The sequence below is a fragment of the Papio anubis genome, chromosome 19, assembly GCF_008728515.1.
Source record: "Papio anubis isolate 15944 chromosome 19, Panubis1.0, whole genome shotgun sequence".
Classification (NCBI taxonomy): Eukaryota; Metazoa; Chordata; class Mammalia; order Primates; family Cercopithecidae; genus Papio; species Papio anubis.
The window spans coordinates 54,130,827-54,151,182 of record NC_044994.1 but is presented as its reverse complement, the minus strand read 5'-3'; the positions used below and the strand labels follow the sequence as shown (position 1 = coordinate 54,151,182).

General features: G+C 40.8%; 1 protein-coding gene and 1 long non-coding RNA gene across 8 annotated transcripts in view; one reads left to right on the top strand and one right to left on the bottom strand.

The window, feature by feature from the left end:
- The window catches only part of LOC116271488, a 42,945-nt gene extending 33,375 nt beyond the window's left edge, over positions 1-9,570 (top strand). The window contains exons 2-3 of the long non-coding RNA XR_004180096.1: positions 4,929-5,060; positions 9,485-9,570. This is a non-coding gene — a long non-coding RNA (uncharacterized LOC116271488). The remainder of the gene's footprint in view (positions 1-4,928; positions 5,061-9,484) is intronic.
- The window catches only part of CDH20 (cadherin 20), a 217,374-nt gene that overhangs the window by 34,876 nt on the left and 162,142 nt on the right, over positions 1-20,356 (bottom strand). For all 7 annotated transcript variants that reach the window (XM_009192835.4, XM_003914440.5, XM_009192833.4 and 4 more), the window contains 4 exons: positions 17,617-17,911; positions 16,611-16,730; positions 13,999-14,166; positions 9,605-9,792 (listed from right to left, as the gene is read on the bottom strand). In XM_009192835.4, the coding sequence (XP_009191099.2) occupies positions 9,605-9,792; positions 13,999-14,166; positions 16,611-16,730; positions 17,617-17,911 (771 nt within the window). The remainder of the gene's footprint in view (positions 1-9,604; positions 9,793-13,998; positions 14,167-16,610; positions 16,731-17,616; positions 17,912-20,356) is intronic.

Sequence of the window (20,356 nt, the reverse complement as noted above, 5' to 3'; positions counted from 1 at the left end):
TAAGTCTCTTAAGAACTTGCTTTATGAATCTGGGTGTTCCTGTATTGGGTGCGTATACATTTAGGATAGTTAGCTCTTCCTGTTGCATTGATACCTTTACCATTATGTAATGCCCTTCTTTGTCTTTTTTTTTATCTTTGTTGGTTTAAAGTCTGTTTTATCAGAGACTAGGAATGCAACTCCTGTTTTTTTTTATTTTTCGCTTTCCATTTGCTTGGTGAATATTTCTCCATCCATTTATTTTGAGCCTGTGTGTGTCTTTGCATGTGAGATGGGTCTCCTGAATACAGCACACTGATAGGTCTTGATTCTTTGTCCAATTTGCTGGTCTGTGTCTTTTAATTGGGGCATTTAGCCCATTTACATTTAAGGTTTATATTGTTATGTGTGAGTTTGATCCTGTCATTATGATGCCAGCTGATTATTTTGCCTATTAGTTGATGCAGTTTCTTCATAGTGTCAATGGTTTTTACAATTTGGTATGTTTTTGCAGTGGCTGTTATGGGTTTTTCCCTTCTGTATTTTGTGCTTCCTTCAGGAGTTCTTGTAAAGCAGGCCTGGTAGTGACAAAATCTCTTAGCATTTGCTTGTCTATAAAGGATTTTATTTCTCCTTTGCTTATGAAGCTTAGTTTGGCTGGATATGAAATTCTGGGTTGAAAATTCTTTTTTTTAAGAATGTTGAATGTTGGCTCCCACTGTCTTCTGGCTCGTAGGGTTTCTGCAAAGAGATCCGCTGTTAGTCTGATAGGCTTCTCTTAGTCTGTTAGGCTGATCTTTCTCTCTGGCTGCCCTTAACATTTTTTCATTCATTTCAACCTTGGTGAATCTGATGATTATGTGTCTTGGGGTTGCTCTTCTTGAGGAGGATCTTTGTGGTGTTCTCTGTATTTCCTGAATTTGAATGTTGACCTGTCTTGCTAGGTTGGTCCTGGATAATACCCTGAAGAGTGTTTTCAACTTGTTTCCATTCTGCCCGTCACGTTCAGGTACCCCAATCAAATGTAGGTTTGGTTTTTTCACATAGTCCCATATTTCTGGGAGGCTTTGTTCATTCCTTTTAATTCTTTTTTCTCTAATCTTGTCTTTATGCTTTTTTCATTAAGTTGATCTTCAATCTCTGATATCCTTTCTTCTGCTTGATCGATTTGGCTGTTGATACTTGTGTATGCTTCACAAAGTTCTCACGCTGTGTTTTTCAGCTTCATCAGGTCATTTATGTTCTTCTCTAAACTATTCTAGTTAGCAATTCCTCTTTTTTTTTCAAGGTTTTAACTTTCTTACATTGGGTTAGAACATGCTCCTTTAGCTTGGAAGAGTTTGTTATTACCCACCTTCTGAAGTCCACTTCTGTCAATTTGCAAACTCATTTCGTGTCCAGTTTTGTTCCCTTGCTGGTGAGGAGTTGTAATCCCTTGGAGAAGAGGTGTTCTGGTTTTTGGGATTTTCTGCCTTTTTGTGCTGGTTTTTCCTCATCTTCATGGATTTATCTACCTTTGGTCTTTGATGTTGGTGACCTTTGGTTGGGGTTTCTGTGTGGACGTCCTTTTTGTTGATATTGATGCTATTCTTTTCTGTTTGTTAGTTTTCCTTCTGACAGTCAGTTCCTTCTGCTGCGGGTCTGTTGGAGTTTGCTGGAGGTCCACTCCAGACCCTGTTTGCCTGAGTATCACCAGCAGAGGCTGCAGAACAGCAAAGATTGCTGTCTGATCCTTCCTCTGGAAGCTTCTTCCCAGAGGGGCACTTGCTGGATGCCAGTTGGAGCTCTCCTGTATGAGGTGTCTGTTGACCTCTGCTCAGAGGTGTCTCCCAGTCAGGAGGCATGGGGGTCAAGGACCCACTAGAGGAGGCAGTCTGCCCCTTAGAGCTTGAGTGCTGTGCTGGGAGATCTGCTGCTCTCTTCAGAGCCAGCAGGCAGAATGTTTTAAGTCTGCTGAAGCTGCACCCATAGCTGCCCCTTCCCCGAGGTGTTCTTTCCCAGGGAGATGGGAATTTTATCTGTAAGTCCCTGACTAGGGCTGCTGCCTTTCTTTCAGAGATGCCCTGCCCAGAGAGGAGAAATCTGGAGAGGCAGTCTGGCTACAGTGGCTTTGCAGAGCTGTAGTGGGCTCTGCCCAGTTTGAACTTCCTGGTGGCTTTGTTTACACTGTGAGGGGAAAACTGCCTATGCAATCCTCAGTAATGGCGGACCCCCATCCCTCCACCAAGCTCCAGCATCCCAGGTCGACTGCAGACTGCTGAGCTGGCAGCGAGAATTTCAAGCCAGTGGATTTCAGCTTGCTGGGCTCCATGGGGGTGGGATCCAATGGAAACGGAAGTGAATAGTTCTGTCTCACTGGCATTCCAGGCACCACTGGGGTTTCTTTCCAAAAAAGAAAAAACAAAACAAAAACAAAAACCTGCAGCTAGCTCAGGGTCTGCCCAAATTGCCGCCTGGTTTTATGCTTGAAATCCAGGGCCCTGGAGGCGTAGGCACCCTATAGAGTCTCCTGGTCTGCCAGTTGCAAAGACCATGGGAAGAGCGTAATATCTGGGCTGGAGTGCACTTTTCTTCACAGCACAGTCCCCCATGGCTTCCCTTGGCTAGTAGAGGGAGTTCTCTCACCCTCCGTGCTTCCCAGGTGAGGCGACGCCCCACCCTGCTTCAGTTCACCCTCTGTGGGCTGCACCCACTGTCTAACCAGTCCCATTGAGATGAGCCGGGTACCTCAGTTGGAGATGCAGATATCACCTGCCTTCTGCGTTGATCTCGCTGGGAGCTGCAGACCAGAGTTTTTCCTATTCAGCCATCTGGCCACAACAGTGTCCTTTGAAGAGCAGAAATTCTTAACTTCAATGAAGTCTTACTTTTTCTTTCGTGGGTTGGGATTCTGGTGTAACATGGAAGAAATCTTTGTCCAATCAGGATTACAAAGATTTTCTCCTATGTTTCCTTTTACAAATTTTATAGTTTTAGGTTTTCACATTTAGGTACATGATTCATTTTGAGGTTTTTTTTGTGGGTGTATAACTGAGGCTTATTTCTTTATTTTTTTGCAAATGGTATCCGATTGTTCCATCATCTGTTGAAAGCACTAGAGTGAGTTTTTAATTATTATTGAAGTTCTTTAAAGTCAGTTACTTAAGACTTCTAAACTATTTAAGATTATTGTCTCCCCCACTTCCACATTGTTGGAAATGAAACCTTGCCCTCAATACTCTAAAGTTCATTATTTATTTATTTACTGAGACAAACTCTGGCTTATGTTGCCCAGACTGGTCTCAAACTCCTAGGCTTAAGAGATGCTCCCACCTCCCTCCCAAGAAGCTGCAACCACTATGCTCAACTCTTAAAATTTAAATTGCCCATACTTGATAATATGAGTTTTGGCTTTTCCCTCTTGAATAGTTTGTGTTTTTTATTTTAAATATCAAATAATTATTTGTTTCTGTATTCATAATAGAAAATAAAAAACCAATAATATCTGAGAACCCAATTTCCAAATTCAAGAAATTTCTTCAAGTTAGAGGATACAAAAACAAAAAGCCATTATATCGTAAAAAATTGAGTCATGACAATTATGGCACAAAATGATAATGCAACTTTAATTACTAATTAAGAAGAGTTAAATATTCCCTTCTTTGTTCTCACAGTACATTATTATACTTCCTTTATAGCTTTTCTTTCGTATTACAGATATTTCTTTCTGTGTTGATCCCACTCCCCATACTCAAGGGCAAAAGCTATGACTTAGTCAGATTTTTATTCCCCGGTGCCTAGCAAAACCAGAAACTCAAAGGGTAGCAAAAACCTAAAATAAATTGTTACATTGAACAGTACAAAACGTTTCTCAATGTGAGTATTAACATTTACTGATTGAGTGATAGTATATACAGATTTTATTAATGTATTTCAGTAGTTTAAGATGCACAGTTTTAGATATTTTAATATTTTAGAAATAGCATTGCTTCTCCAATTGATAATACCTTACAGTTGCTCTAGTGTCAATGGGAGGCAAAGGGATCTTGATAAGCAGCAGGCATTACTGCCCATGCAAGGCAGACCTAGTCCAAGCTGTTCGTGTTGTACTTCAGTGGAGTTCTGCACATTGTTGGTACTGCACGTGTTGAGCTTTATTGCCTTCTAAAATGTCTTTTAAAATATTATATTATGATTTGGCATTGAAACAAGAGTTATTGTATAGGGAGAACGGCATGGAAACAGCAGCATGGAGTGAATCTAACACTGGTGAAACAAATTTGTCTAACTGTGCCTACAAGAGTGCTTTATAGACACTAAGAAATAAGAAAGCATTGTATTATTTAAATTGGCAAGAACTTTTCTTCAATAACCCATAAAACAATGATGAGATTTATAATTCATGACATCTCAGATTTGACGAAATATAGAATTTTTGTTCTTTGTGACCTGCCTAAGAAGAGAATGGACTCTAAACAATTGCTTCTTGTTGTTGTAAGACAGAAGATATGCAGAAGACTAGAAAATGGCACATCATGCTCACTCAGAATAAAGAACATCCTGAAAATTATATATTTCAAATTATACTTCAAGCATCTAAGTTAAGAGACTGAAAATTGATTGATTGATTACTTAAAAGCTAAAAAGACCCAAGGTACTGGGTAGTAATCAGTGTGGTTTCCTAAAGACCCAATTCTATCAATTCAGCTCAATTTCTCTTTTTGAAAAAGTATGTGCTTCTTAGACAAATAATAGGCCTAAGGGAAATAAATCAAAAGCATAACTTTTGTTTCAATTTTATATGACATTATTAATGACAAAGTGGGAAGATGGGTGTGGAGCAGACATCTGAGTGAATGTTATTCCAAAGCCATAGACTGAGCAGTCAGTGGCCTCTAAAGTATTTATTATATGTGATTTGTCCATCTACCCAACTTATTGACCCTTTTCTTAATTCCATTTTCTGGCAGCTTATAAGTTCAGAAGAGAAATCAGAGTGACCTTGGCAAAATTGATATGTATTTTGATTAAACATGGATATCGTTTTAGTAATGACAGTGAAAAACAGTACTCTGTCTTAAGAGGCTTCATCTCTTCTGCAGGTAAGGGAGCTGAAGAAAACACATTTTGAGATTTCTTTCAGAGACAGAGTTGTTAATAGACTTTTTAAAACATATGGCTTGTAATAAAGTCTAAACTATATTGTGATAATTTGACGTAAATATTATTTTATTATTTAGAATTATCTCAGACATTATTTTAAGACATAAGATAACATTAAAATATTGAGAACCCCCAAAGTTCTTTTTCTGGTTGCTTGTTTGAATAGAGTTTTCGTACTAAAGAAACAATAAAGCTGGTTGCGGTGGCTCACGCCTGTAATCCTAGGCCTTTGGGAGGCTGAGGTGGGAGTATCGCTTGAGCTCAGGAGTTTGAGACCAGCCTGGAAAACATAGGGAGACCTTGTCTCTACAACAACAAAACAAAACAACAACAACAGCAAAAATAGGTGGCTGCGGCACGATCATGGCTCACTGCAGCCTCGACCTCCGGGGCTCAAGCTGTCCTTCCACCTCATGCTCCTGAGTAGCTGGGACTACAGGCTGCAGTGAGCCATGAGCATGCCATTGCACTCCAGCTGGAGCGACAGAGAGAGACCCTGTCTCAAACAAACAACAACGCAAAAATTAGGTGGCTGTGGTGGCACATACCTATAGTCCCAGCTAGTTAGGATGGTGAGGTGGAAGGATTGCTTGAGCCCAAGAAGTCAAGCCTGCAGTGAGCCATGATTGTGCCACTGCACCCCAGCTTGGGTGACAGAGTGAAACCCTGTCTCAAACAAACAAAAAAAAAAAAAAAAAAAAAGAAGAAGAAAAACCCAGTAATTCAAAAATTTGAGCATTTCCCTTATTTACAGTTACTAGTTATGGTTAGCAACGTATTATTGTTTACTTGAGGCATACCACATAGTAGGGGAACCTGTGACGTATACCAAAATAGTATTGTTATTTTAATCACCTATTATAATTCTAACATGTGATATTCTCAAAGAATGAGAATAAGAAATTATAGTATTTTAATTACATCTAGATTTAGTTGATAATTTAGAAGTTAATCTCAGCCTTTTGCATTGTTTCAAGATCATTGTGTACAGGATAGAAAGATTTCTGGTTGGTGGAATTCTGGATCCTTTGCTGTGATTCTGTTCCTTTGCTGTGATGGATTGCATCTTAAATACAGAACAAACATATGAACTTGTCCCTTATTCCCTTCTCAAGCAGTATTTATTCAGTTCTATCAAATAGCATAGAAAAAAGTTATTATAAACACACGTTAACTTGAGTTACATTTTAATGTTATAACTGTGGGTTTTGTCAAGGTTGTCAGTGGCCTCCATGTTCCTAAAGTCTGTGGTGAATTCCTGATATTCTTATTTGACCTGTAGCAGCGTTTGTCACAGGTGATCACTCTATTCCTTGGAAGCGCATTCTTCATGCCTTCAGAACACTGCACTTCCTCCATTTTCCTCCTGCCTCCCTGGTCGTCCCTCAGTCTCCTTGCCTGTCCTTACACTCCTCCTGACCTCTTCATGTTGGGGTGCCTCAGGGCTCGTTGCACTGTCCTCTTTCTGACTATGCTCAGTCTCTTGCAATCTCATTTGTTTTATTTGCTTTAAGTACCATCTATATGCTTATGACTCCCAAATTCATATTTCCAGCCCAGAACCCTTCTACAAACTCCTCACTCTTAAAACCAAAGCCATGACATGTCTTTACTTGATGTCTAATAGACTCTGCAAATGTCACATGTATGTCCAGAACTGAATTCCAATACTTGCCACCCCTGCCACCTGCTCTACCTGCAGACTTCCCTGTCTCAGTTAATGGCAACTCCATTCTTCTTGTTGCTCGGTTGACTCTTCTCTTTCTTCCATATCCTCATCCACATTTTTAGGAAATCCTGTTGGCTCTACTTTCAAATTATGTACAGATTCTGACCACTTCTTATCACCTCCATTCCCATTACTTAGGTGAAACTGTCATCATTTCTTACCTGGATTATTGCAGTAGCTTCTCAGTTGGTCTCCCTCTTTCCATCCTTCTCTCCTTAAACTCCCCCCACCTCAACACAGCCTACTGAGTATTTTATAATGAAAACCCAGCCATGTCATACATCTGTTAAAAATCCTTCAGTCATTCCCCATTTTACTCAGAGTAAAAACCAAAGTCCTTATAGTTAGCCTATATGGTCCTAAATGATTTGGTTCCTTTGTTACTTTTCAGACCTCATCTCCTAAGAGTCCCCCACTCCACTCAGCCTTATGACCCCGCCGTTGCTGTTGTTGAAATACAGCAGGCGTGGTCCCACCTCAGAGCCTTTGCAATGGCGGTCCTTTTGCTTGGAACACTTTCCTCAATAGTTCATGCCCATTCTCTTCGCTTTAGGACTGCCATGTGCGCTTTTCACAAGGAGTCACTGATAGTGAACCTCCCACACTGTCAACCTGCTTAACTCAGTGGTGTGACTCTGCTCACTGTAAGTTTTTGCATAAATGCCACTTCTCTGTGATACCAGTCCCAACCACCCAATTTATTTAATTTCATTTTTCCATAGGTTATTGGGGTACAGTTGGCATTTGGTTACATGAGTAAGTTGTTTAGTGCTGATTTGTGAGATTTTGGTGCACCCATCACCTGAGCAGTATACGCTGCACCATATTTGTGGTCTTTTATCCATCACCCCCTGCCACTCTTCCCTCCAAGTCCCCAAAGTCCATTGTATCATTCTTATGCCTTTGTGCCCTCAAAACTTAGTTCCTACCTATCAGTGAGAACATATGAAGTTTGGTTTTCCATTCCTGAGTTACATCACTTAGAATAATAGTCTCCAACTGGCCGGGCGCAGTGGCTCATGCCTGTAATCCCAGCACTTTGGGAGGCTGAGGCAGGCAGATTACCTGAGCTCAGGAGTTCTCGACCAGTGGGCAACATGGTGAAACCCTGTCTCTACTAAAATAGAAAAAGTTTGCCGTGCATGGCAGCGTGTGCCCATAGTCCCAGCTACTTGGGAGGCTGAGGCAGGAGAATTACTTGAACTTGGGAGGCGGAGGTTGCAGTGAGCCGAGATTGCGCTACTGTACTCCAGCCTAGGTGACAAAGCAAGACTGCATCTCAAAAAAGGAGAAAAAAAAAATAGTCTCCAATCTCATCTAGGTCACTGAAAATGCTGTTAGTCCATTCCTTTTTATGGCTGTGTAGTATTCCATCATATATATTTACCACAGTTTTTTTAATCCACTCTTTGATTGATGGGCATTTAGCCAACCATCCAGTTTAAATTGGAAACCATCTTAGCTTTCCTGGCCTCACTTATTTTGTTCTATTCTGCACCCCCCCATATCAATTATTACCTTCTTTTTTATTTTTATTTTTATTTTATTTTATTTTTTTTTGAGACGGAGTCTTGCTCTGTCGCCCAGGCTGGAGTGCAGTGGCGCAATCTCGGCTCACTGCAAGCTCTGCCTCCCGGGTTCACGCCATTCTCCTGCCTCAGCCTCCCGAGTAGCTGGGACTACAGGCGCCTGCCACCTCGCCCAGCTAGTTTTTTGTACTTTTCAGTAGCGACGGGGTTTCACCATGTTAGCCAGGATGGTCTCGATCTCCTGACCTCATGATCCGCCCGTCTCGGCCTCCCAAAGTGCTGGGATTACAGGCTTGAGCCACCACGCCCGGCCTAATTATTGCCTTCTAATAAACTACTTTAGTGACTTGATGTTTTGATTGTCTTCTTCCCTTGCTAGAATGTAAACTCCATGAGGGCAGAGATTTTTGGTTGTTTTACTTACTCTATGTTAAATGCCTATAACAATATCTGGCACATAGGCGGCACTCAATAAATATTTGTTGAGTATATCATTTAAAATATATTGGGTTTTAAAATACATTCAACATAGAGAAGGAAAATTAAGTCAATGAGTTTTAAAATTAATGTATTTCATTAGATACGTGTTTGCTAGGGAGTTGATTAAATTTTTAAAAAGTTTTATCTTCTAGCTGAGTATATCCATATGTGCTTTATGTCACAGAAAGAATCGGTAGCTTATCTTGGTACCTTATAAAACAAAGGAATTTCAAGTGATAACAGCCATTTAGCAGGTATGTTTGATAAAGCTTTTTCACATTTAATTAGAATTTACAGATCTTTGAGAAGCAATTAAAAAATGCCTGCATGTTATTTATTGATTCATAAATAATAATATGGCTTGCTTTATTGGTATGTATGGGATGCTACAATGCATGTGTTATTCAAGTGCAAATATTGATCAAGTCATTAACATCATTAGAAAATTAAGCTACAACAGTTTTTTAAGTGGCTGGGTAGAAGGAATGTATTTAGAAATATATTTATAATATATTTTTATCATGACCTGGTACCTTTTCAGTAAAATGATGGCACAGCCAGTGTTTGCATGTAAACATAAGGATTAAGAGGTTTTCTGATCTTGTTTTTTTTTTTTAAATAATAGGAAAGCGCGTTTATCAGAGGATTTGAAGCAATGCATATCAATAATACAACAGTCCTTACTAGCATTTCATAAACGTTCAAAGCACCCATGAAAGTGGTTTAGAAAAAGGAGTTGGATTACCTTCTTCACAGTTATGATACCAACTTGGAAATTGGGATCTGTGCTAATGTCAAAGGCATCTGCACCATCTCCATCCACAATAGCGTATTTCATCTCTGCATTTATGCCTTCATCCAAGTCCTTGGCAAACACTCTCCCGACAGTGGAGCTAATTGGAGCTGATTCCAACACACTCATCTGGTAATGTTCTACAAAGAAAAGCCAGGACACGCATTCTTGATAATCCGTCAGTATAAAAAATGCCTCATCATTATCATATCTTATCAGGGGTGCTGTGCAAAATATCTTTCTTCTGGGTTCAAAACGTAAAACTTGAGTTTTCACAGATAAAAACTAAGGTCCAGAAAGGCTGAGCAAACGGTCATACAGGCCATAGCCTGTATTGCATGTTCAATAAAGAGGAGTCAAAAAAGCTTAAGTAGAACAGGGTGAAAGCAGAACGACTTAGTCCTAGTGACTGTAACTTGAGTGGTAGGAAGTACCTTGCATTCAAATCTTTTAGTACTTCCTGGTGAACTGAAGTATTTCCTTAAATTGCAGTTCCTTCTGAGAGTGATAAACATTGTGGTCACAAAGTGCGTATTTACTCTGTTTTCACTTCAAATGTCCACCTTTTCTTTCATGGCCTGGCCCGTGTGCTGAGTGCCTGTCTCTACGACCACTTGCTCAGAGGTCATGGAGATCAGTGATCTATAAAAGGGGAGCAGCCGTGGAGAGCAAGCTCCATCAGCTCCATGTGCTGCCCCTCAGTGTGTCCTTGTACCCGAGACTGCCCCGGGCTGCCTCTCCATGGACAGATCCTTCATGCTTCTTGTTTTCTTGTTCCAGAATAAAATACTAAAAAGGTTCTCACATATGTAAGACTCTCAGAGTTGGTCATCTCCTTTTGGACATGACATCCTAAGCTCACAATTAAATTTAGTTCACTTTCATCTCCATGAATTCGTATTTTTACCAACTTACCTTTTCTGGGGCTCAGCTTTTTGACGTTCTTTGTTATTTTGTCAATCATAATGTGACTGACTAAATAACAAAGAAAAATCACACAATCACATTTTCCATATGTACGTGTTCCCTTTTATTCTAATATGCTTTGTAAGCTATAGCCTCGGGTGTGAGGGCTTGAGTTTCACAAAGATTCAGGGAGGTTGACAGCACCCAGCCAGCTCACAGCACCCTGCCTTGCACAGGAGAAGAAATGATGCCTGTTCTTTACAAACATGAGCCAGGAAATCTTTAAAGTTTGTATTAAGCTGGCAGGCAATTGGATTTCATGATCTCTTTCCATTTACTTCCAAAGCTGTTGATGGATTACACTTTGCTGTTGCAGAACTTTTGGGAAAAACAAGCATCTGCCTACAATGTTCCTCATCCCAATCAAGCTATGTTATATGTTTAAACATCAACATGATACATTATATTATAAATAAATAGCTTGAGATCTTGATGTTTCATTATATTTGGGTCTATTAAAGGTGACTGAGCTTGTTCAATGTAAAATAGTAGGTGTGTCATTTTGTCAATATTCCATAATCAGTTATAGTAATATTTGTGAAAAAGAAGCAAAATGGAATTCCTACAATGAGGACTCATTAGATTAATTAGGCATAAGAGTATAGCCAAGATAGGTTTATGGAATATCAAGGTCATCCAAACTTAGTTTTAGCAAATAGATGGGGAACTATTTAATGAAGAGAGAATGCAAAGTTTTAAAAGGTCAAAAAGGAGGAAGCAGTGATAATGTGTGTAGAATGCATAGAGACACAGAGATTTAAATTTTTTTACATTTCTGTTTTGTCTTCCATGAAACATAATCCATACTTCCACTCTATCCTAGAGTCTCCATTAAAACTATATTTTGAAAAAGTGACAACTTAAAATGTGTGCTTTAGAATAGTGTTAGGATGTTGTTTTGGGGCTGGGTGTGGTGGCTCGTGCCTGTAGTATCAGCACCTTGGGAACCTGAGGAAGGCAGATGATTTAAGCCCAAGAGTTCAAGACCAGCCTGGGCAACATGACAAAATCCCATCTCTACAAAAAATACAAAAATTAGCTGGGCATGGTGGTGTGCACCTGTCGTTCTGGCTATTCAGGAGCTGAGGTGGGAGGATTGTTTGATCCTGGGGGTTGAGGCTACAGTGAGCTGTGATTGCACCACTGCAGTCCAGCTTGGGTGACAGAGCAAGACCCTGTCTCAGAAACACACAAAAAAAGATCTTGGTTTGGGGGCAAGGCTAAAACCCCAGTAATCCTTGTATTGTGTTCTGCTATTGTGAAGCTGCCATGTGTGGGGTAACATGACTCCTGGCAATATGTCAGAATCCATCTACCTTTGAGCTATGTAATAACCTGAGCTATGTAATAAGCTGGTTGTACTGTCCCTTCTGCCTCCATCGGAGACACCTGTCTAGTGTCAAATGTAAAAAGCCAAATAGTTCAAGGGTGTTTAAGAATTTATAGTCTGTAGTGTGAGTAATATGAGCCCTTCATGAAGTAATGAAGATGGAACCCACAGGATCACTAAAGCAACACAAAGTCCATCCATGTGGCATTTCACAAACTGTTCTGTGATGCTCTCGTATTCTGCACTGTCAGACCAAGCAACTTAGGAACTTACTCACTTGCACCCTTTGTGAAATGCTTGTCTAATATCCTGCTTTTTCCATCATGAATGCTTATGGGACTTTGTATATTCCGTTTGCGTGTAAATATTTGAGCTCTCCTGTGTTTACATAGATACAAGGGAAGGTTCACTTGGTCTGACTGATTCAGAATGCAACTATTCATCTGACAGTCTGGCTAGTCTGGCTAGACTCTTTCTCTTTTTAGTTTTTTTTAAAGCTCCATTTCCCTAGCTAAGTGTTTCACCTGGAATTGCACTTCCTGCTCTCATTTCTCCTGCTGCTTCCTTCAGGCATCTGCTTCTCAAACTCACGTCTCCGTTCCTGGGCTCTGTTCCATGGTCATAGCTCTATATTTCCACTTTCCTTAAGGACATTCAACCTGATTGTCCTGCTGTCACTTCATATTCAAATCTGAATTTGTCTCCCTCCTACACTACCACTCGTTCCATTATGCATCCTCTATTTTTATTAGTAGTACAATCCTTCTCCCTGTCATCCAGAGTGAAAACATTGTTGTCATCTTTGACTCCACCCTTTGCCACGGTTCCCTTAGTCAGGAAATCAAGAGGCAGAAGTCCATGTTTTCTTATTTGTCCCATTCCACTCCTCCTGCTACTTCCTTAAGTCCTTAGCAGTTCAAGTCTGGACCACTCTAAATGTCTCCTAACCGACTCCCCTGCTCCTAGTCTCTGCCTTGCCAACCTCTCCGCTACATGGCTACCAAATTAGCCTTTCTTTATGTCTCCCTCTTGCTCAAAAACTTTTCTATGGCCTCCACTAAAGATACAGCACATTTGCAAGAGCCGGTTTTAATTTTAGGAGTCTTTGAACATAAAATGACATTGAAAACTTATTTCCAGTCAGGATGTTTTTTCCTCCATGCAGGTTTTTACTCCAATGAGCTCCAAGACGGTAGAGACCTTGTTTTGTCTGTGCACGGCTTTGTGATTCATTCATAGAATAGGGCCTGGAATAAATGTTTTTTGAATGAATGAATAAATGAATGACTTCCTCTTCTGGAATGTTTTGTTTTCTGCCTATATAAACCTGCTATATTCTTTAGCCCCCTGTTGAAATCTCAGCCTTCTGTGGAGGCTTCATTCTTCTCAGTTTATATGAAGGCATCATTTTGCACTATTCAAGGGGCACCAAGTGCTACTATGGGTTAATTTTCCTGTGTGTAGAATGTGTCCTCCCAAGTGGATTTGAAGCTTCACAAGGGCAGGGACTGAATTCTAAGCCTCTTGTGCCCTTCACGCCCTGTGCTCTCACCAAACAAGCGCTTGGTAGCTACTGGAATGATTGGTGAAGATTGTCACATGGGCGGATGTGTCTATCTACAGCTTTGGCTATCAGTCAATGCATTCTCGATGGATCAGTATTGCCCCCTGGGGGCAAAAATAGGTTTGCAGGGATGTGATGAAAAAAATCTTAGCTATTGCTAGTTTGTGGCCCACTGAAGGTCACCCAACAAACCTTATTCCTTAGTATTGCATTTTATGTAGGGTGGGTGGGCATGGAAATCAGGAAAGAAAGTAAAAAGATTTCACAGGGAGGAGAAAATGGAAACAAAATGTTTGAGAAATCCTGGTTTAGTACTATGGGAAGCTGGAACCCTGAAGGGAAATAGTTATGCGAGAATTGCGTGATGAATGTAAGAAAGTAATCTATGGATAATTGAACTTAATGAGGAAACTCAAACTGGCCTTTCTCCTGCACCTCTGTAATCTCTGGGCCCGAGGTCTGTGCTCTCTTGGGTTAGGTACTCACTCTGAGGAAAGCGGGGTGGGTTGTCATTGACATCTGAGAGGGTGATGTTGACTGTTGTGGTCCCAGCTAATCCTCCAAGCTGCCCTCCCATGTCCTTGGCTTGGATAATCACTTCGTAGTATTCTTTGGCTTCTCTGTCCATGTTCATGAGCGCTGTCCTAATTACACCTGCAGGATAGAAATGACTTTGTTTTTGAAAATAAAACCACAGGACCAGTTTTTAAAGATTGGTTTCTAGGTGTCTCCCTGGTGCACTGTTAATGCCTAGAAGTGAGGTGCAAGTCACCTGTGCTTTTAAATTTGAGGTAAGAAATCTCAACTTCAAAAATGGGCTGTACTGAAATCAGTGGTGAATGAAAACTATTTTATTCCAGAAGAAAGAGCTCAGAGGGCTGGTTTCTTTTGGCAGCATTACTGAAAGTGAACAGGAGGTGGCAGCAGTGTTTCTCTTACAGATCTGGGAAAGTGCAGTCCAAGGCGATTTCTGGCAGCTCTGTCTCACCAAGGAGAACTGGGGTCTTTGGGTCCAGAAAACAAAGCCTCATATGTCTACAAATCTGTGAATTTAGATAATTCTCCTTCAGTTTCTTCAGCCACTAGAGCCCTTGTTGTGTGAATGGCTCTTCTTTAGGTAACTCATTCCTGCATTTTCTTGCCTCCCTACTACCTGTAAGCAGGGTTGGAATTCTAATTGGATTTTCCTGTTGTTACGTATTCATTCTGTTTTGTGATATTCTTCTGTTTACCTCTGTGCTTTACTGAATTCTGTGAGCTAGCACATGAAAGATGCTCTGTGAGCTGTTTATTTTTACCATGCATAAGAGATGAGCTTCCCCAGACAGCAAGCAGCAGATGCGGTTTCACTTAAGAAGAGGGGCCTACACCACAATCCGTTGAAATGTGTTGTGATCCTGCCACGCCTGTACAGTCATGTTTTATCTCCCCTTTAACCCTTCAGCTTAAAAAAGTTGACTTCTATACACTCTAGGCAAAGATTAAAGACTTATTTACTACAGCTTTACAACATGACTCTTGGCTAGGTAGACCTTTTGCATGAAAATGGAAGGGATTGGGAATAATAATCCACCCCAGTTTACTCCTATAATGTATATATTGCCTTATAGTAATAACATTCTCAAGTGGTATATGCAGCATTTTCTTTTTTAAAAGGCCCCCCATGGGCACAGCAATAACTATCTGTTCATGTATTTTTGACCTTAACACTACAGATGCCCCCGGGAGCTGTCAAAATAATGTAAGACTCTTCTTAGGATATAAAGGACACATTACCCTCTTCCTCCCTGTATTTTTCCTCCCTGTGGGCACCCTTCATCTCTTCATTCTCCCCCTTGCCCTTAGTAGAATTGTTAAAGTTACTGTTTTATAGAAGTCCCTAACTGCAGTCTTTTTTCCTTCCTCCTCCTAATTTACACTCCCTTACTACTTTTATGATATAGTTTTCTGAATGTCTGGTTTCCCTCAGGACTTCTGGGAAAAGAATTCGATCAGGTTGCTAATAATAGAAATGTATTTTTTCTTTTTCAAATAAAGAGGTGTCTTTGAGTGTTCACCATTAACTTTATTCTGTGGCTGTTTCTTTACTCAGGTTCCTTGTTAATTACTCCTAGGTCCCATGTTTACCCTCATATAAAATGGAAGTAATAATGCTTCCTATATCTTTTGCTAGTTTACAAGATTATTGGGAAGTTCAAATATGGCATCATTTGTGAAAGTAATAAGAGGGGAAGCTTGGCACAAGTATAAAATAATGACATCACAGTAACTTTGCCAAGCTCAAACATATTAAATGAAATCTTTCATACATCCAAACATAAATTCTGTAGCCAAAGCTCTTGGGTAAGACAGAAATAAATAAGCAAACAAAACAGCAAACTTCTGTTTGTCATTTTCTGCCACATTGCTCCTCACCCATTCAGCTCTCTCTGATGTCCTCCCTGTGAGAGCTTCCCAATCAGGACCTGCCTTTTGGGGGCCACATCCCACATGGTCTTTCCTCCCTCATCAAAACCTGTCTACCCCAGCAACCATTCATTTTGGACTTCGCTGCTGAGTGCACAGTGGTTGGTTCAATAGAAAGAACATCAGACCACGTGTCAAGAGACCGCTCTACACTAGATGAGCTTTAGTAGCTCTGTTTCCCGATTGCTTTATCTGTTATTTAAGCAGATGGTGACGGACTGGATGATTCCCCCAAGGCTCTTTCCAGTTTCACAATCAATGCTTCTATTTCTCTAATGACCCAGATGAATGTGTCAATCCTCTTGGGTCTTCATGGGGTTATAAAAGATCTTAGTCCCCGGGAATAAATATAACCATAGGATTTTTTGAAGGCTAGTGGGGAGCTACTTTGTGTGTGTACGCAAAGGGGCTTTTAGCCTCTCCATGTAGACCCTGCCATTGTCTATGCATAGCACTGCTCTTACCCATCAGGGCAGTGCTAGTTTGCTCTCTTAATCCTAAAGCTTATAGCATTCTTCTCTGGTTAATACGCTCCCTGGAGAGTCCTTGAAAAGGAGAGCTGGGTCTGTCATAGGAGTAGTTATAAATTATCAGGGAATAAACACCACTGACTCGACCCTTGCATCAGATACCTGTTTTAGAGTCCACAGAAAAATATGGCTGGCCCTGAAGAATGCTGTACACCACCCTGGCGCTGTTGCCATAGGTCGGGTCATCTGCATCCGTGGCTGTCACTTGGATGACAGAGGTACCTGGGGAAGAGAAGTAGAAACCTGTTCAAGTGTAATAACTAAAGGCTGGATGCAATCCTGAACGGTCCATCTTAAAGCATTTGCAAATGTGTTTGCTTCATTGGGAGAGTCCCCTTCTAGGTCAAGCTTCCATAGCTCTTACCTTGTACCTGTTTAGTAGGGATGAGAGTTATTTGTGCTTTAAATTCTGAATGACTGGTAAGAACACAGCCTTTGGGCTCTTCATTGCTTTTTTTTTTTTTTTAGATGGAGTCTCACTCTGTCACCAGGCTGGAGTGCAGTGGCGCACGATCTCAGCTCACTGAAATCTCTACCTCCTGGGTTCAAGTGATTCCCCCGCCTCAGCCTGCTCAGTAGCTGGGACTACAGGTGTGCACCACCACACCAGGCTAATTTTTTGGTATTTTAGTAGAGACAGGGTATTTAGTAGAGATGGGGTTTCACCATTTTGGCCAGGGTCTCCTGACCTTGTGATCCACCTGCCTCGGCCTCCCAAAGTTTTGGGATTACGGGCGTGAGACACCGTGCCCAGCCCTGTTGCTCTTTTGATAATAACAAAACATTTCTCCCTTATGAAACAAATATTATTCAACCATTTATTGATTTATCTGTCTAGCTAATATTTTGTTTTTAAAGAATCAGAACTAAAAAACAATAATAGGCTTATTATTATTGTTACTTGCTCTGTTTGATTCCAGTGTTTATGTAGCTTCCTGCCAGCCGCAGGGCTTGGTCATCATTTTTGGTTGCTTTATAATTTGTGAGCTGCTCCTGTCACGCTCTCCTGTTCTGAATATATGTGTACCTACATGTGTGTGTGTGCATGTGCGTGTGTATGTGTGTATAGGAGGTGCTGTTTGTGAAAATCAGTGAGCCACCACCTTACCCACTGGGGACATTTCTGGCACAGTGGCGACATAAGGTCCATCCAGGAACTTGGGCTCGTTGTCATTGATGTCTTGAATTTTGATGATGAACTCTGACTCTGGCTCCATGGGCCTGCCCGTCCGCCTGTCTAGGGCTTGAGCCCTTAAGGTATACTGGGCTCTTTCCTCTCGATCGAGTCTCTGAATGGCATGGATGTCTCCTGTGGTGTCATCGATGGTAAACACGATGCCAGCACCTTCTCCCGAGAGGATGTATTTGATGGATCCATCTCCCCTGTCCATATCTGAATGAAGCTGGGAGAGGAAAGCACCTAATTCTCATCATGGATGTCAACAGGTGTCAGAAAACACATTGATTTTCAGTTTGTTACAAACTTATAACCTCCCTTTACATAAGGAGATTTTTTTTTAACTCAAATGTTTAATAAGTCTGTCTACAAAGAACTAGTATGCATTGGACACAATTGTGTCAAGGAGTGGATGTAGGTTGATGAATAAGTAAAATTTTCCATGACACATTCTGTATCCTGAACTTACCATTATTTAAACGAAATTATTCTCCCCATTAAGTATAGAAAACAGGAACTCTGGAAAATGAAGATCCCCGATGTTAGAATAAGAACAAGTTTCATAAGGAGGAATCCTACCTTTCCATTTAAGAAAAATAAAAGTAAAATAAAATGGATAAGCCTAAACATGTTACAAAGAAGAACTTGCCATAATTTTTGTAGTATCAAACAGTTTTATGACAATTCAAGTTGGCTGATAAGCTGATGGAAGTAGTTTATAAAAAGGTAAAGGGCACTGCAGTGGGAAAAGTGAATGACCTCTGTGGATTCTTTCTCACATTCTGTGATCCTAGTTCTGTAGTTTCATTCAGTAGGACTGGGCTTGTGTTTCAGGCGTCAAATGGAATTTAACTGCTGGTTATGTTTCTTTACATCAGTATGTGTCTCCTTTAGATGGGACTGGTTCTTGGGTTCATAACTGAGTCACTTAAATCTATATGTGGATGGTTGAGTTAGGGACATGCTTTTATCTGACCATGCAGCTATATTCCCTCTCAGAATACTTTTTTTTTTTTTTTTTAAGACAGAGTCTCGCTCCGTCGCCCAGGCTGGAGTGCAGTGGCATGATTTTGGCTCACTGCAACCTCCACCTCCCGGGTTCAAATGATTCTCCTGCCTCAGGCTCAGAAATAGCTGGGATTACAGGCATGCGCCACCATGCCTGGCTAGTTTTTACATTTTTAGTACAGAGGGGGTTTTGCCACATTGGCCAGGCTGGTCTCGAACTCCTGACGTCAGGTGATCTACCCACCTCGGCCTCCCAAAGTGCTGGGATTATAGGTGTGAGGCACTGCACCCAGCCAAAATACTTTTAATAACTCTCAAAAGGAGTCCAGGAGTACTATATGTTTAAAATCTCAGGCCTATAAACATATTTCTGCGTCTATAATATCTACTGAATTGCAGATAGTATGTATAGGTGGCAAGAACCCTGTAATTTTGAGTAACCCTATAGGTAATGGTCTCTTTCTAAAGGTGGTAACAAAACAATTAGTTAAATGTAGTCAGCCACTGCGTTGTTGCCTGGGTTGTTAGCACTTTGCATAGTCCAGAGTGAAGTTCATGAGATTAGTTCATAAAATAGCCAGCATTAGGCCTGGGGCAGGGAGTCCAATGTATCTGGCCTGAACACTGTCTAGGCCAGTTATAAATTCAGGGCCCTTGATGAGTTATTTTATGTTTATAACCATTAATTTCCTTAGAAATGTGAGGACAACACTAATACTTATTCTGAAGGGTCACTGGGATCATTAGAGATTAATGCAGTGGAGACACCCAGCACAGTACTTTTCCCATCATAGGAAGGCCATAAATGGGGCCAGCCATGATACACGTGAATGGAGAAAACGGTATTAGCACACTCAGCTCTTCTCTGCTCCCTGCAGACCTCCAGGAGGGTGGCAGAGAGGAAAAACAACCTGTTGGCTTTTTTGTCATGCACAGTCTCGTGGTAAAAGCTGCGGAAGGCCACCTGAAGCATGGCTGAGACAGTGTTACTCTGAGGATTAAACGGCATGATCACCAATAAAACACCTGCAAATGCATCCACAACAGCCTCCGACGGGGATGGGTTTGGAGGCTGTGGCTGGCTTTGAGCTGAACTCAGATTGACTCACGGCCAAATCATGCAGGCAACGGTTTTGCTGCCTGGAGGAACTCAGCTGTGTCTTATCTAGAAAAGGGAACTAAGGGAATAAAACTGACTGAAAAAATAGTTGTGGACTTTTCTCTACTTATTTTATTTAGAATATGAAGTTCTCACATTTCCTCATTTTGTATACAGTATTTTCTTTTTTCTTTCTTTCTTTTTTTTTTTCAATCCAAATCTTCTGTTTATGCAGTTATAAACAGTAGAGGTGCCCAACTCTTGTGTAGAACAGAAAGCCATTTCATTTGGACCTGGGTACAAATAAATGAAAATCTATTCCGTTGGGAACTGTGTTCTCAGGCAGAGGAACAGAAGTGTGGGCAGAACAAGGATTTCAGAAGGTGTTTTAAATTTAAAAAATGTATACGTATGCATATAGGTGTATGTTTACATATACAACAGTGTATGTATGTAATTTTATGGCATGGTGGCATAGGAGTTTTAATACAATTGGTTTAATTTAGGGCACTGCTGATTGTGTAGGGAAGGAAAAATAGAAGCTGACAGAAGGGCCACCCCAGG